This window comes from Muntiacus reevesi, chromosome 9 (genome assembly GCF_963930625.1).
Source record: "Muntiacus reevesi chromosome 9, mMunRee1.1, whole genome shotgun sequence".
Classification (NCBI taxonomy): domain Eukaryota; kingdom Metazoa; phylum Chordata; class Mammalia; order Artiodactyla; family Cervidae; genus Muntiacus; species Muntiacus reevesi.
In genome coordinates this window covers 27452931-27470820 of record NC_089257.1, presented here as the reverse complement: position 1 = coordinate 27470820, position 17890 = coordinate 27452931, and the positions used below count along the sequence as shown (strand labels likewise).

The window sequence follows — 17890 nt, the reverse complement described above, 5'->3', positions numbered from 1 at the left end:
AGGTCTCCTGCATTGCAGGCAGATTCTTTACCAACTGAGCCACAAGGGAAGCCCTGTTATCAGGTAGCTATCAGGTTTGGGGTAAGGGATGTGTTTTGGATACTGCTGCTGCTGCTAAGTCACTTCAGTCGTGTCCGACTCTGTGTGACCCCATAGACGTCAGCCCACCAGGAGAATCTCTGGGATTCTCCAGCAAGAACACTGGAGTGGGTTGCCATTTCCTTCTCCAGTGCATTAAAGTGAAAAGTGAAAGAAGTCGCTTAGTCGTGTCTGACTCTTAGCGACCCCATGGACTGCAGCCTACCAGGCTCCTCCATCCACAGGATTTTCCAGGCAAGAGTACTGGAGTGGGGTGCCATCGCCTTCTCCGGTTTTGGATACCAGGGTGATGGTAATACTGCTTTGCCGCAAGTCTACCCACTCTTCCTCCTCAGTCCAGCCTTTTGAACAGCCAGAAAAATCACCACAGCTGAGATTGTATTTGTCTGCTAGGGAATTAAAGGTAATTTGATTCAGTAAACTTTCCAGAGTCCTACATGAGCTGTGCTGGAGGACACAGAGAAGTGGGCAAGACTTGCTAAATCCCTGCCTTTAAGGAGCAGAGAAGGTGTCGACGCAGATATAAAGATGTAGAATGCAGAGTTGCTTCCAGGAGACAACGTGGTTGATACAGGGCTCAACAGAGGGACAGATTGCTCTCAAGGGGTATCTGGGAAGGATTAGTAGAGAAAGGGTATGAAACATAATGACTTCCTCTTTGAGGGCCCTCCTCGTGGTAGCTACTATGCTTTCTGCTTTACATAGAGTTTTCTTTATTTCTCTGGGGCAACTTTATTCAGCTCCCAGTTACAGATGAGGAAACTTAGGCTCAAACAGGTTAACTAACTTGCTCCACGTCACAGAATTAGTACTTGATATGATATTAATTCCAAGACAGGAATCTGAATCTGAGTTCAAAAGTGTATTCTTGACTGTATTGTACGCTGTGATTCCAGCTGAGGGTGGGGAAGGGGTTATAGTCCAGAAAGGGGAAGTAGCAGGAGCAATAGAAGGGAAGTGAAAAGTACCAGCGGTGCTTGAAAAAAGGGAGTCAGGTTTCCTGCAGTACAGAAGCATGCGGAGGAGATGATGGGGGCAGAAATGAGCATTGCTTAGGAGACTCAGGCCTCGCATGGCAAGGGAAGAGATGGTACTGTGCTGAGATTGGTTCTGGGCAGCTGTTGGAGATTTCTATGTGGGGGAATAGTATCATTGAAAGTACCCATTATCTAGGGAGATTAATCTGTTGGCAGTGTTCAGTTGAGAGAAGGCAGAACTAATGAGGCTTTCTGATGGCCCAGGCATTAGGGACCCAAAGAAGGGCTTCAAAGAAAGCCAGGGAATAGGTGAGGTAGGTGAGCAACCGTGTGGCAGAAATGTGAGATTCAGCATCACATGGAGCCTAGAGGGCCTGGAAGGCCCAGATTGATCTCCTAGTTTGTGTCCATACTCCTTAGGAACCTGACTCGTGGTTTTCCTCTCCTCATCATCTGCCTTCATCCAGGGTGGCTGTGGCTTCCATGGGGAAGGTCCATCCCGTGTGTTGTTATGGCCCTCACTTCTGCTTGGCCAGCACATCCTCAGAGACACACGTTTGCCTAGAAATGATGGTCACCCTCTACAGTCTTGTCTTTAAAACGTTTTTAGCTCAGATTCCCTTCCTTTGCACCTCTGTCCTTCCCTCCCTGTGGGCTCTGTCCCATCTCTGGTCAGGTCAATGACCTCATCAGTTCTGCTGTATCCTCTTCATGTGTGTTCCCCAGACTCCGTCCTCAGCTCTTTATCCATCTCTCCAGGTAGAGAATGAATTGTAGAGGACAGGGGTGAAAACCACTGCAGGTGTCCAGGTGAGAGGGAAAGTGTCAGAGGTGGAGACTCAGAGAAGATATTTTACATATTTTTGCAGACAGAGCCAATGGGACAAGATAATGGATTGTGGATGAGCAGGAGAAGATGAGGGCCAAAAGACTCAAGGTTGACTCTGAGGTGTTTGCTTGAGCCCCGACTGTGGTGTCACTTGTTGAGATGCAGAAGGTACAGAGAGGAAGTGGTTCAGTGGCGCAGCAGTGGGGATGGGGAGCTAGAATTGAGAGTTTGGTTTTGGACATGTTAGTTTATACATTCAAGTAGAGATACTAACTTGGGAGGAGTCATCAACACAGATAACATTTAGAGTTAAGGGAATTCGTGAGATTAACCACACTCAGCACGATTTAGAACTAAAGAGAAGAGGGTGAAAATTAAGGCATGGGGAAGTTACATGAGGGAAGAACTGGAGCCAGCCAAGGACCCTGAGAAGGAGCATCTAGGGAGATGGAGGAAACCCAGGAGGAGGTGGAGGAAACCCAGGAGGAGGTGGGGTCCAGAAACAAGCAAAGAAAGTGAATGTCTTGGAAGGGGGTGAGCTGTTGCATCAGCTTCTGTTCTTAAGATGCAGAGACTGGAAGGACGGAGATGAAGTGGCTTTGCTAAACTGGAGGTTGGTGGGAACCTTGGCAGGAGGAGTTCCCAGGAAGAGACAGTGGAGACAGAGTGGCTGAAGGGACCCAGGAGACAGTGGAGGTGGGGAACCAATGCCAGCAAAGGGAGAAGATTCATGAGGCAGTGGCTGGAGGGGCACATGAGAGAGAGTGGGTACATTTGGGTATTAAGACTGTAATAGAGAGGGAGAAATTGACAACGCAGAAGAGAGACAAGCCCTGCAGGAATGAAGTCCACACATGGACGAGGGGGCAGTACAAATGGAGGGTCAGACTCAGCGAGGAGCAGGGATGGCCCATCCTTTGGCAGCAGGAGGCCAAGCTGAGCAGGGGTGTGGGTGTCAGTTGTGTGGTACATTTGGTACTGGAAGCCTGAGGACATCTCCGTGGTTGTTTCTGCTCTCTTGGATCATAATGACGTGAAGGAGGCAGCTGAGGATGAGATTGTGGGGCAGGGCACATCTGAGCTTGGGTGCAGTAGTACACAATAAGCAAACTGATTAGAGAAACACATAAGAGAGGAAGGCTGCCTTCCTCCCAGGTCTTCATTGCTATGTTCAGACCATTTCTTCTATTCTTGCAAAATGCTAGATGCTTCAAAGTTGCCTCCTCCTTACTGCAGTCACCTCTAGACCCCACGCTGACCCCCACTGTCCTTTGAAGTTTTTTTTTAACATTAATTTACTTATTTTTGGCTACCCTTGGTCTTTGTTGCTGTGTATGGGCTACTCTCTAGTTGTGGTACACGGGCTTCTCGTTTCAGCAGCTTTTCTTATTTCAGAGCACAGGCTCAGCAGTTAGGGCACAAAGGCTTAGTTGCTCTATGGCATATGAAATCTTCCCGGACCAGCGATTGAACCTGTGTCCCCTGCATTGGGAGGCGGAGTCCCAACCACTGAACAACGAGGGAAGTCCATCCTTTAGAGATTTTTCCTGGTTCATTGTCTCTTCCTCTTTACCACTTCTCCTGCCCTAACCTATCCTTTACTTTGAGATCAGTTTCTTGACCTCCTTATTTCTACTCCAGGCCTCATTGTACTTGGGAAGCGGCAGCAATGGGAGAGTTGGCCTTATTTCGACCAGGAGGAGAAAGGAGTGTCAGGAGAAGAGATCGAGGCTAAGGGGACTTGGCTGATGGAAATGCATGGGAAACATGCATGGGAAAAATGCAGGGAGCTTTAAGAGCTTGGGCCAGAGACAGCAGTCACAGCAGTTAGCAGGTGCTTGGAGCCTTTTGGAAATGAGAGTCAAAGGATCATCTAGGGATGACCTTAGAGGCGTGACTGCGGCTCAGAGAGCCAGGATTCCAACTCTGTTCCACCTGCCTTCAGAGCTACTAACCTTCACCCTTACTTTTTTGTTTCCTTCAAATCCACTTGGCCCTCCCAGTTCCCTTCTAGAGTAATTCTCAAGCTGTTTTTTCTTCTCCATTTCATCATTATCTCCTCTTGGACTTTGCATGTGCTTCCCAACTGACTCAGCTTCAGCCTCTGTGCCACTAATGTACTGTCTACATTGTAATTAGAGTCATTATAATAAACACAGGTTCTGATCTTACATCTACAACATTTAAAAAATATTTGGTGGCTCTTCACTCTTCACAAGAGTAAAATCCAAGCTTCTTAAAGTGGGTCTTCCAAGCCCTTCACAGAGGGTGCTCAGCAAACATTCAGATCCCTTCACAGCCTGGTCTCCAGGCTTATTTCCCATCATACAGCCTACTCTGCTTTCCTTCAGACCCAGGGCTTCAGCCACATGGGAGGATTCATTCTTCACATTCCCTGTCCCTGACTGCTGAAGCGTGACCCGTTCCCCCAAGTTCCAATGACCTTCATTGCCCTTATCACAGTGGGCAAGTGAATTGTTTTCTTGCTTTCCTCCTCATGAGCTCTTTAAAAGCAGGTACCACATCGCATTCCTTTCTGAGTATCCAGCCTCAGTTACTGCCTGGCTCTATTCTTGTGAAGGCCTAGGACACACCTTTGCTAAATGCCTTTGCCAGGCCATGAGTGAGGCATGTCTTAGAAGACACCATAGGAGAGCAGTTGAGAGCAGAGCCTTTGCAATAAGACAGGAGACAAATGAGTGACCCTCTCTGACCTGCATTTTCCTCATCTTTAAAATGGTAACATAAAAACAATGACCTGGGAGAACTACTAGGAGTTTAAATGAAATAATTATTGCATGTAGAGGGTTTAGTATATCTCTGGGGCACCTGTTAAGCACATAATAAGTGGTAGCTGAATGTCTCATTTATCCATAAGGTGGAAGGACTCAAGGAGAAGCCATGGAGAAGGAAAGGTGATTTGAAGGTTAAGAGCCTATATAATTCAGAGAACAGGGTGCTGTTAATGAAATTAGAGAGGGAGTTGGTGAGAAGCTCTTTTAGGAGGGAGATGGTGATTTATTCACTTAGGGCCATGTTGAGTTTAGGTGATGGACTTTCTTTTTTGCGGAGGTAGGGCCCCCCCACATTGCATAGCATGTGGGATCTCAGTTCTGGACTAGGGTTCAAACCCAAGTCCTCTGTAGTGGAAGCGTGGAGTCTTAACCACTGGACTACCAGGGAATTACCTAGGTGATGGACTATTAAAGGGTGCTGTGGGGGGTATATAGGGCTGAAGTTAGAAAAGTTGTTGGAAATCGTAGTCTGAATCCCAGGAGAGAGGCTAAAGTCAACACTATAGATTTTGAGAATGTTGTCAATACAGAACAGAATTAAAATCCTGGAGAAATTCTGGTCCTGGAGGGAGTACAAACCAGAAGACAGACCCTGGGAAATGCTTCCACCCCAGGATCAGATGAGGAGGACACTAAGGCCCATGAAGAAGAGGAGAACCAGAGATGTTTTAAATCTCATTTTCTCCTAATAGTTCTGAAATCAGCCTGCGACGGGAATCTAAAGTCAGCACTTTGAATGGAGAATCACGGTGTTGAACAGACACCTCATCCCTTCTCATTCCATTCTGTGTGTTGCAGTGTTTTCTAAATTACTCAGTCTAGGGCCGATATGCAGGGCTTCCCAGGTGGCACTAGCGATAAAGAACCCACCTGCCAATGCAGGAGGTGGAAGAGATGCAGGTTGGACCCCTGGGTCAGGAAGATCCCCTGGAGAGGGGCATGGAAACCCACCCCAGTATTCTTGCCTGGAGAATCCCATGGACAGAAGAGCCTGGTAGGCTATATAGTCCATGGGGCTGCAAAGAGTCGGACATGACTGAAGTGACTTAGCAGACACACAGCACGGGGCTGACGTGCAGCGCCCTACGGTGGAATGTGTGATGCCCGCTCTCCCCACGTCATCTCTGGGTAATGGAGCAGCAGTGACTTCTAAAGAAGCGGCTGCCTTCCCGATGAAGGCTTTCATCTGCTCCCTTTGCAGGATCTGGAGTGAGGGGCCCCTCAGAGAGCTTATCCAGATGATGGAGTGGGGACAATTCTCCCCATACACAAGCAGACCAGGGCAGGAATTGGTTTCCCTTACGTGGCCGTCAGACATTGATCTCAAAAAATATCACTTAAAGAAAGCTATATAGACTGGCCCTTCAGTAAAGGGAACTCTCATTCTTTCAACAAATATTTCTTGAGCACCTGGTCTATGTCTAGCACTGTTCTAGGCCCTGGAGATACAGCTGTGAGCCAAGCAGGCAAACACTCTGCCCACATGGATCTTGTATTCCTAAGTGGGCAGATTAAGCAGACAAAATAACTGAATCATATGTTATATGCTAGTAAGTACCATGGAGAAAAATTAAGCAGGGAAGAGACTGAAGGATGCCAAGGAGATAATGGTTGCAGTTTTAAATTGTTTGGGGGTGTGAAGAAGATATTGAGGAAGCAACCTTTGAGTTGCTTCTTGAGGATACCTGGGGAGAAGGTTCCAAGCAGAGAAGGGGTGGGGGTTGAGAGCCAGCGAGGAGGTCCCTGAGGGAAGAGAGCAGCAACGACGAGTCACAGGTGCAGCAGAGGGGCCACCATGCCCCAAGAGTGTGTGGGCAGGGCCACGACGGACCTGAGCTCTCACCAGCTCCGGGGATCTGGGTTAGACCCTCCCCTGTGTCTGCTCACACCAATCCTGATTTCTCATGTTTTGAGTCATGAAGACGAGCTGAGAACTTTTTTGAATGGATTCCTTCTCCTTTCACCATTTGCTCTACATGAGAGTAATTCTTTCTGAGTTCAGATTACAGGGACCCTTTGACCTCATTTGCTCTGACCAATGCTTTGTGTGTGTGCACTCATACATGCACACTCACATGCACACACTCCCATTCATATGCATTAACTCAGAGCTGACTTAAATTGTATATTTCAGAGAAATGACTTTTTTTGGTTAAAAAAAAAAACCACCATAATCTAACCTCCCTGGGGCTCAGTTTCTTCATCTGCAAAATGGGTATGAGAACAAAAGCCTGACAAAGAGTGTATCCCAGTGCCTAACGCACAGTAGAAGCTCAGAACATGTTGTCTCATTTTCCTATCCTTCCTCTGACATTCTTGCAAATTAAAGAGCCATTTGTTCCTTTTCACCTCTGTACATGACTTTGTAGTTTTAGATCATTATGCCAGTGAATATATTGGGTTTGGATAACTTCAGTTGACCTAACTTTACTATCGCTTTGACCGTTAAATGAATTTTATTAATGTACATAGCATACCTTTATTCTCTCCTCATTTAAGTAGAGGTGAAAGGATTTTCCATACTGCATCAAGAAGGCACACATCCATCAAAACAATAAGGCTGAGTAAGAGCTGAACACATGTTAATATTTCATTCTTGCTAATGAAAAAAATACATATAAATATATTTCGGCTATCATGTTCTGATATACTATACATTTTCCCCCATCAGGATAGAATAGCCAAAATTGATATTTTTCACAGAAGCATTAAGCTTTTAAAAAATGTTAATGGCCTAAAACTTACATAGAAATACTGAATTACTAAAAGCAGCAGCAATTACATGTTTAATGTCAATAGAAGCACATTATCTAATGAGCTGTTTTCAGAAGTTAATAATGTGATTAATCACCGATTGACAAAAACTGCGGAAAAGAAGTTATTTTGTACTAATAGCACTCCTGAGCCAAGTGCTGCCTGAGGAGAGGTAAATCTTGGCTAATGAGGTGCCAGTGGAAGTCAGGGGGTGGTTGATGTCAGAGAAAGACCAGCTGGCTCCTCAGGCAGGTCCTCACCATGTGATGCTTACTGGTGGGGGTCTTTGCACTCCAGACTTGAGTCCTCAGTGTTGTGAGTTTAGTAGCCCCCAGAATTAAACAAAATCAGGAGTACCAACTTATGCTAACCAGACTTATAAGAGAGTGATATATAAACCAGATTGAAAGTGTTTAATTTAAAATATGGATTGGAACTTGGAGAAGGAAATGGCAACCCACTCCAGTATTCTAACCTGGAGAATTCCATGGACAGAGGAGCCTGGCGGGATACAGTCCATGAGGTCACCAAAGGTCAGACACGACTGATGCAACTTAGCACACACACAGCAGTTTCATGGATTGGAACTACCAAGAAGGGAACTTCTCCCGTAAATGGCTTTTACTCTATCCTTTGTGGAAATCTGTATGGGGAGCCAAATTGCAACAGGAATAATGATAGTTTAGTTATACATTCATTCAACTTTTAATTGAGTACCTACTGTGTGCAGGGGCTTCCCTGATAGCTCAGTTGGTAAAGAATCCACCTGCAATGCAGGAGACCCCGGTTTGATTCCTGAGTTGGGAAGATCCGCTGAAGAAGGGATAGGCTACCCACTCCAGTATTCTTGGGCTTCCCTTGTGGCTCAGCTGGTAAAGAATTCACCTGCAATGCAGGAGACCCTGGTTCAGTCCCTGGGTTGGGAAGATCCCCTGGAGCAGAGAAAGGCTACCCACTCCAGTATTCTGACCTGGAGAATCTCATGGACTCTGTAGTCCATGGGGTCGCAAAGAGTTGGACACAACTGGGCAACTTTCACTTTCACTTTTCACTACTGTGTGCAAGGCCCTGTTCTGGCCCTGGGGATGCAGTAAACAAGAGAAAAATACACCACCCTGCTCTGTTAGGGTATACACGCTAAACGAGGGGCAGCGGGTGACAGATGGTGAGCAAATACGTATGTATCATAGCAGATGGTAACATATACTTTAGAGTCTCACCACTCCCAAGTGTGGCCTGGGGCCCTGCTACATGGGTATCTACTGGGAGCTTATTAGGCATGTTACCAAGTCCAGGCTCATATTACTCACCACATGTCAGGCCAACAAATTGAGACACAAGTTGTTGAGGCAAGGAATAGTGACTTTATTCAGACAGCCAGTAGACAGAGAAGATGGTGGACTGGTGTCCCAAAGAACCTATTAGAGCTGGACCCATCCCAATCCACAAAGTTAGAATCCACATTGAGCAAGATTCCCAGGTGATTGGCCTGCACTTTAGTTTGAGGGGCTTCCCTGATAGCTCAGCTGGTAAAGAATCCGCCTGCAATGCAGGAGATCCTGGTTCGATTCCTGGGTCAGGAAGACCTGCTGGAGAAGGGATAGGCTACCCACTCCAGTGTTCTTGGGCTTCCCTTGTGGCTCAGTTGGTAAAGAATCTCCCTGCAATGAGGGAGACCTGGGTTTGATCCCTGGGTTGGGAAGATCCCCTGGAGAAGGAAATGGCAACACACTCCAGTATTCTGGCCTGGAGAATACCATGGACTGTACAGTCCATGGCGTCGCAAAGAGTCAGACATGAATGAATGACTTTCACTTTAACACTTTCACTTTACAGTTTGAGAAGCACTGATTTAAAGGAAAGCTCAGTAGGAAAAGGGGGATGGAGATTGCCTAGGGCAGGGATTGTTATTTTACAAAGAATACAGGGAAAGCCTCACAGATGTAGTGACACTTATTCAAAGCCCTGAAGGAAGGAGGGATAGAGTCATGTGGATATCTAGGTGAAGAGTGTTCTAGGTAGAAGAATAAGCTGGTGTAAAGGCCCTGAGGCAGAAGCATATCCAGCATGTTTGAGGAACAGTCAGAGGAAGGTAGGCTGGAACAGAGTGGGTTGAAGGAAGAGCCGTAAGAGCAGAGAGGTAACTAACACGGTTGGTTGGAACAGATCACTTAAAGACTTGTAGAAATTATAGTGTGGCTCTTACTCTGAGCGGGGTTGGAGCCTCTGCAGGGTTTGAGCAGAAGAATGTTGTGATCTGAATTTTCAAAGGATCACTCCAGCTTCTGTGTTACAAATAGACTATAGAGAACAAGAAAGGAGATAATTGCAGTAGTTCAGGTGAGACATGTTGGTAGGTTGGACCATAGCAATAGAAAGAAGTAATATATTTTGAAGATGGGAATGAGAGAGTTTGTTGTCAAATAGGATATTGGGAGAGGATAAAAGAAACAGGTTGACACTGATGACAGTTATTGGCCTGAGCAGCTGGATGGAAAGAGTTACCACTTATTGGAGTAGAGGATATCAAAAGAACAGGTTTTAGGGCATGAGAGATTAAGAGTTGTGTTCCAGATGTATTAAATTTGAGACATCTCTTATGTATCCAGTTGGAGATCTGAGTTGGCAGTTGGATATAGGAATCTGGAGTTTGGGGTAGGGGTCCTAGTTAGAGCTATGTAAATGAGCATCATCTGCACAGATGGTGCTTAATGCCACGAGTCTATGAGATCATCCAGGGAGTGGGAGAGACGAGAGCTTATGTGTTATTAGCAGACAGTATCACAAGCTAAAACAACCAGTTGCAGCCATCTTGCCCACCACCTTTCCTACTGTCTGGCCAGATTACCCGTGTCTAATCGGACATAGTATTGACTAGAGCATGGCATTTCCAAGCATCCCCAGCCTACCATGGCAGGATGGGAGCAGATCCGTCCACTCAGGTATGTTTTATTCATTGGTCACTCAGAAGGCGATTTCACTACAATATTTCGAGTCATCTCTCTGTGACCTTTGCCTCCTGATTGAAGCAATGCACTAATCCTCAGAGTTCTCTCTTCTGATTCATGGACATCACCATTGGGGAAAATTGATCCCCATCCATCTTCCTCTTCCTCCTCCTAGTCCTCGTAAAGACTGTCACTCATTGAGCACCTCCTAGGGGCTACCCCAGGCACCACATGTGCCTTCTGTCTCTGATGCCGCGCCACAGGATAGCCCCATTTTACAGATGGGGACACTGAGACTCAGAGACCTGGAGTAACCTGTCAAGGCAAGAGCCTTTCAGAGCCCAAAGCCTCTCAACCACCTCATGACTGGGGACTGGGGGACGCTTATCTCAGGGCTGTTTTCACTTCCCTGAGCTCCTGGTCACATGCTCCCCCCCACCAACCCTGCAGCCGTGGTGAAGAACCCACCCAACAACCTGTGGATCATCGCCGCGGTGCTGGCGCCCATCGCCGTGGTCACCGTCATCATCATCATCATCACTGCCGTCCTCTGCCGCAAGAACAAGAACGACTTCAAGCCAGACACCGTGATGAACCTGCCTCAGCGAGCAAAGGTACGTGTCGGAAGCCGAGAGGAAAGGGGTAGGAGCCCTGGCCTGGGGGGCTTTGCCTGCCTTTTGGCCATTCAGGTCATGGCAAGTACCTTTGGAAACCTCCTCCTCAGTCCTCATGTTGAAGGAGACCCTTCTGTTACTTATCTGAATGTTTAAAAACTTGTGGTAAAATGTACATAACATAAAGTGTACCATTTTAGCCCTTTTGAAGTGTTCAACTCAGTATTGTTAAGGATATTTGCTTTGCTGTGCAGACCTTCATTTTTATAATCAGTACACAATAACTCTCTGCTCTAAGTGCTTCTCAGGGCTTTGCAGGCACCAGCTCACCTACTCTTCGTAGCAGCCCTTTGAGGAAGAACATTATTTTACAGAGGAGGAAACAGAGGCACAGAAAATGAGGAGTTAGATAGACTTGAAAGGGGTCTCAGAGCTCATCTGTTCTGACACCTTCCCTTTTACAGAGAACTGACTTTTTCACGATGGCACAGTAAGTAAGTAGCAGAACTGATGGTAGAACCAGGTGTCTTGGCTCCTAACTCAGGGCTCTTTGGGGGCACATCAGACCCTCAAAACCTTCCTTCTTCCACTGGCCAGAGTGGCTGATCTTCAACGGCTGCATGATGGGGACTTCCCTGGTGGTCCAGTGGCTGAGAGTTCACACCCCCAATGCAGGGGGTCCAGGTTACATTCCTGGTCAGGTAACTAGATCCCTAATGCTGCAACTAAGACTTGGCTGCAACTAAGACAGTCAAATAAATAATTGAAAAAAAAAAAAAAAAAGGCTGCATGATGACCAAGCTTCAGAGCCTTGGCTGGGCGGCTATCAAACCCCAGTTCAGTGGCTCCACGGAAGGCTAGCCGGGGGCGCCATCCACCATCCACAGCCTCCCTGAGGCTGCAGCATCCCCCTCCAGTGACTGGGAGAGGGGCAAACTGAGGAAATTCCAAAGGCTAATTTTCCAGTCGGACTTCTCTGGCAGCTCAGCAGTAATAAATCCACCTGCAGGGCAGGAGACCCAGGTTTGATCCCTGGGTCAGGAAATGACCCACTCTAGTATTCTACCATACTACTATAGTACTACCATACTACCATACTACTATAGTAGTATTCAACCTACTCTAGTATTCTTGCTTGGGAAATCCTATGGACAGAGGAGCCTAGCGGGCTATATAGTCCACGGGGTCACAAACAGTCGGACACGACTGAGCAACTCAACAATAGCAAGTTTTCCGGTCACGTAGCTCCCTTCACCATAGTACCCAAAAGGAACATAATAACCTCTACTACCCAGATTATCATATAATGTTTAAATAATGTCTTACAATATCCGGGGCTCTTCCAGGTCTGTCACCTTGTTTGTTCATCACAGTAGTCCTATGAGGTAGGTCATAGTCAGGGCAGCTCTTATTATTTTCATTTTACTGCAGAGAAACTCAAAAGAATGAGAGACAGTGGAACTTATCCACAGCAGAGGGGGGCACTCAGGTCCATACCTGAGTCTTTGGGCTTTGTCTACATTATACACCATCCTGAACCCTGAGACTTGGTGGGTAGAACCCTCCTCCAGCCCCTAACCTCTGCGCTTGTTCTGCCTAATTCTCTGGGCAAGAATGAAACAGAGAATGGAATTTCACATCAGTTGGACCACATGACATGGTGGTTGTCCTTGCTGGGAGTCACACATGCCTAGTTCTTCCTGGATGACCCTACCTCGCTTCAACAAAAGAAATCAAATGAATTTGGTTGTTTATTAAACCGAGTCACCTGTTGAGAAGCTGCAGCTTGCTAAGACACTGTGTCTAGCGAAGGGCCCAACCCCAAAGAATGTCATTCTGTGTCTGTTGACACAACGGTACCTGCTGCCAGGACACGGCATGATGTTGGTAATTACCCAAGCAGTGAAAAACGACGCTATTCCAAGAAGGGGTATTTCATTTCCATCTTAGCTCAGTTACAATCTGAGCCTTTCAGACATAACAGTAATTACCAGAATCTAATTGCAGCCAAGTCCAGGAATGCAAAGCATGCCATACCGAGGTTGTAAATGCCATCTTCATGTGATTGATGAAGGCAAAATTTTATTAATTTGCCTAGATGAGCTGGGCAGCACGTGATTTCAGCATATCCCCTGGCTGGAAAGCTGTCTGAGTCTGGAACAGATTCGTGTTTGTGAGTTTTCATAGCCTCTTTTATGTCCTTGCCCGGCACTTTGTGCTTCAAGAGATACCCAGCTGCTGTGGAAAATCAAGCAAATTTATGTTCCGTGAGATGACTAGGTTCAGTCATGGGGGTGGCAGTGGTGGTTTTCTCCCTCAGTGAGGCTGGGCTACGCACTTTGATTTCCAAAGCCCTGTTGTCACGGAAAACCAGTGGGGCGGAACTGCCTCTTTCTTACCGCGCTCCTTCTGCTGGTGCAACCCGGGGACGCTGCGGTGTCTGCCAGAGGAGCAAGCCGCCTGCGTCACTTCTCACAACCTGAGTGTGTGAGCAGAATTCATTTAGTGCCAAGGGACGAGGCGGGAAGAGAAAGTTAGCATTGCCACCAACCCAGAGACGGGGAGGCTGGTCTCCTAGTCTCCAGGGACGCCACTGCATCTGTAAGGATGTTGGCCGCAGAGCCAGAGGACACGGCTGGGGACCTTTGCTGAGCCTCACTAGTAGACCCAGCAGGCTCAGAGCAGGTGAGTGTGGCTGTCTCAGAGCCGAGATCGTACCTGCCTGCCCCCTTCTGCAGAGACAAGGTATCAATGCCACAGATGTAACCCTGTTATCACTGCTGTCAGCCGGACGCAGGCAGAAGGTTAAAAAATGATCAACACAGGAGGAGAGTGGGGAGTCATGCCTTTGTCACCTCCTTTCTGCCTCGTTCACTTTTGCTTCCTCTTTGTCATTGGATTCACAGCCTTTCCCCAGATTTTCCCTTCCTATAACTGAAGAGGACGTGGCCCCTTGGAACAGGCAACCTGAAGAGAAAGTTGTTAAAGCCATATGGGGATGCAGAATGGAGCTTGTAGGGTTGGCCTGCCCTGCTCAGGATGGCTCAGTCACCCCCTAAAGATGCCCTGTTCTTTTCTCACATACTGTTTTTATGTGCCTCAGTTTTCCCCATCTGTGAATTGGGGGTGATAACAGTGTTCACTTACACTTTGTTGTGAGGATTGAGTTATGTGAATTACTTTGAATATGCCTTGTACAGAATAAACATAGGTAAGTTGATCTTTATTATTACACATGTTTCTTAAAAAAATCCGGGTAACATGTCTACCTTTGAAGTTGTTGGGGATTATTTTGATTTGAAACTTTTACAAAGCTCACTAAAGCAACTATAAATGTTTCATGATATTGTATTAGTGGTGTTAGGGGTTCCTAGTGTGTGTCCAGCGGGCAATTAGCTGATCTCAGGTGATTTTCAAGTTGAAAGTTGAAAGACCACTATCCTGTCAGTCAGAAGAGCAGGGTACAAGTCTTGAGTCTTTCACCACTTAGCTGTGTGGTCTTGGGCAAGTCACTGAACCTCTCTGAGCGTTTGTTTTCTTACCCATAAAGTGAAGACTGTGCTGTTTGCCCAGTTTTCCCCATAGGGTTGTTGTGAGAATGAAACGAGGTGTCAGTGTTTGGCAGGCTGTAAGTACTGAACACGAACAGGGATTCTTGTTAACCTAACAACAAAGGCCACGTCTGAAGCCTGTCATTCCTTAGTGTCCTTCTGGTCACCCCTCATCAGCTCAGTCCCCTGAAGTATCCACTGCAGTGTGAAGGGTGAGGAGCCACAGAAGGTGGGAATGAGAGGGACAAGCCAGCACCAGCTCGCCCTCCTCACTAGGTTCTTAGCTGCTGCTGCAGACTGCCAATAGCTCACACACAGGCCAGGAGACTGGAAACAGGAGCCAGGCGAAGTGTGATGGGAGGTGCCCAATCTAGGTGGCAGGCTGCAGAAAGAAAGAAGAGGTGGTGGGATGAATCATCAAGCAGTGGCTGGCTCTTCTGGCTCTGCCTCCTATGGTCCTGGATTCATATCCTGGCTCTACCATAGACCAGCTCTGTGAGCCTGGGGAAACTGATGAACCTCTCTGAACCTCAGTTTCTTCATCTTTAAAATGGAGAACCATACCAACACCTACCTGCTTGGGCTACAGTGAGGATGAAATGACATAACTTATGTAATGTATTCAGTGTTGTACCTACAGTATCAAGTGAAACGGAAACTGTGAGCTTCTTGAGGGTAGGGGAGCCAGTTATTTTTCACCTTTATATTTCCAGCATCAAGCACAGTCCCTGACACAAGCCAATGCCCCATCACTAGAGTTGGAACAAAACTGAACAGGATAATGGGGGGATGAGGGTGGAGCAGAAAAGGGACCAATAGGAGATGAGACTGGACACATGGGTTCACACAGAATTCAAGGGTCTTGAATGCCTTGCCAAAGAGTTTGGATGCCAGGGAGAGTTTTTAATGAGGGAGTGATGACCTGATGAATTTCTAAAGGAGATAACTTTGGAGGATTGTCACGGATGGGTCTGGAAAGGAACAAAATGGAAATTACAAGACCATGGCAGGGTCAGTACAGCAGTGGACCTGGAGAGAAGAGGTCAGTTTCCAGAAACATTTCAGTTTAATTCAACTGGTGATTAGTTGTTCGTAGGAGAAGCGGGTGAGTCAGTATGCTAGCAAGTCATGGGTTGCCATGTCTCCCTCCAAGGGATCTTCCCCATCCAGGGATTGAACCCGCATCTCCTGTGTCTCCTGCATTGCAGGCGATTCTTTACTGCTGAGCCACTGGAGAAGCCCTTGGCTATACTACAGACAGCTTGAAAAAGGAAGCTTTTCTGGACTTAGCAATAAAATCCCCCCTATTCTGAGACACGATATGATGGGTTGGGCCACAGTCTTAGACCATTTAATCTGGCCTTCCTGTTAAAGTTCTTGACTAAGTAAGGTGCTAAAAAAGGAATGTCTGATCATATCAAGTTCTGATAGAACCCTAATGATAGAAGTTAAGTTTCACCCCAAATTTTCTTAAAGAGAATCGCTGATGTCCATTTCACCTGGCCAATGATTTAGTAGGCAGGAAAACAATTTGAACAAATACTGATTGAGCACATACTATGGGTCAGATACTTAGCTAAGTGCTGGGCTTGAATTTACTTATCTAATCTACGTGGCATCCCTTTGAGGGTGGTTAAATATCACTGTCACAGACATACATGTTTGATCCTGCTCACACTATATTCTCTCCATGTTACAGATGAGGAAACAGACACAGAGAATTTCAGTCACTTACCCAAGGTCGCACAGCTAATGTGTGTCAGAGAGAGGATTTGAACCCCGGCTATCTGTTTTCAGAGCTGCTGCTCCTAGGCACCCCATTGTCCTGCCTCAAATCCCTGTTGTGCTGCTTTGGGGCATAGAGCAGAATAGAGACACTCACAGGAATTGTTTAAACATGCTTCTTGGTTTTTTATTACCCCACTAATACATGTCTGTTGGGTTTTGCTCACAGCTGCCCTATTCACTTGGGATTTCAGACACTGCAATAAAAACCTTGCTAATTTCTCAGTCATGAGAAATGAGAGGCAAGCTAGCCTGCTAAAGGGAACGGTCTGGATTAGAGAGTGATTCCATAAGTTCCATTTTATTATTCATAATTATACTGCCTCACATGTGGTAGCGTGTTTTTCCTTTTTTGTTTTTAGATCTGAGATTCTCTCTAACACTCCAGGGTGGTGGAGGTAGAACAGGTATGATTATCTTCATTTCTCAGATGAAAACATTGAGGTTCAGATTTCAATGACTTGGGAAAGTCACACAACCTGTTATTTCACAGGACTTAAGGGATGACAGAACTATTCTTATGTAGACGAGGCAGGACCTATTTAATGTAGCAATTAAGAGCTTCTAATTAGCAGTATCCAGTGACTTAGAATAAGTGGTCTAAAATCCTTGAAAGAACTTGTTCTCATAAACATTTTTGCATCTTGTTTATACTATTCATTTTTCTGAGTCTTCTCTATAGAGGTTCTGTAGCTAGGTGGAATTAATGTGGACTTTGATTTCATAGAGATAGAAATTAGGATGGAGATTTGAGTTAACTCTTGTTCATCGGAAAGCTAAGTACAGTCCCATCATGTGCACTTTCCCACCTGTCTTCTCTTAAAGCTGCTGTGAGCGTCACACTTTGCCAGAAACATGACTGCAAATCTGTTTCCTTTTTGCAGCCTGTGCAGGGCTTTGATTATGCCAAGCAGCACCTGGGCCAGCAAGGGGCAGACGAGGAGGTCATCCCGGTGACTCAGGAAACGGTGGTCCTCCCACTGCCCGTTAGAGATGCTCCTGCCTCTCAGGAAAGGGATGCCCCTCAGGATGGAAGCACCATCAAGACGGCCAAATCCATCGAAACCAGAAAGAGGTAGGCATGGGGCCAGATTCTGCCTCTCTGTGTCAGCAAGAGAAATAATTGATGGGGAGAGGAGCTGAAGCCCTCAATTCCTCTCTTCTCTTTAAAAATTCCCCTTCATGCTTGTTCTGAATATTTGAGGAGACTAAGGAAGAGGATAGGAATCATAATTCCTGCTTCTCATGAACCATCCGTTGTAACGTTTTAGATGTCTAATCAACTGCAACGGTTGAGGTTTTCTCCTTAGATTTATTATAACAAATTTGGCACTGATGTTACCCTTATATTTTTTAATTTATCTTAAATGCAGTGCCTTTGGTTCAGGATAGTTGTATTTTATCTGGCAATTTCTCTATAGAGCTTATGGTTTTAGTTCACAAGCCAGTTATTGGGCTTTTACTATGAACAGGCACTTTGACAGGCATTGGGATGACTACAGAAAGGTTTAAGATTGATTCCTGACCCCAAGCATCTC

General features: G+C 46.3%; 1 protein-coding gene across 1 annotated transcript in view; it reads left to right on the top strand.

The window, feature by feature from the left end:
* Positions 1-17890, top strand: part of KIAA1549L (KIAA1549 like) — a 137932-nt gene that overhangs the window by 41743 nt on the left and 78299 nt on the right. The window contains exons 13-14 of the mRNA XM_065944681.1: positions 10853-11016; positions 17237-17427. Of these exons, the coding sequence (XP_065800753.1) occupies positions 10853-11016; positions 17237-17427 (355 nt within the window). The remainder of the gene's footprint in view (positions 1-10852; positions 11017-17236; positions 17428-17890) is intronic.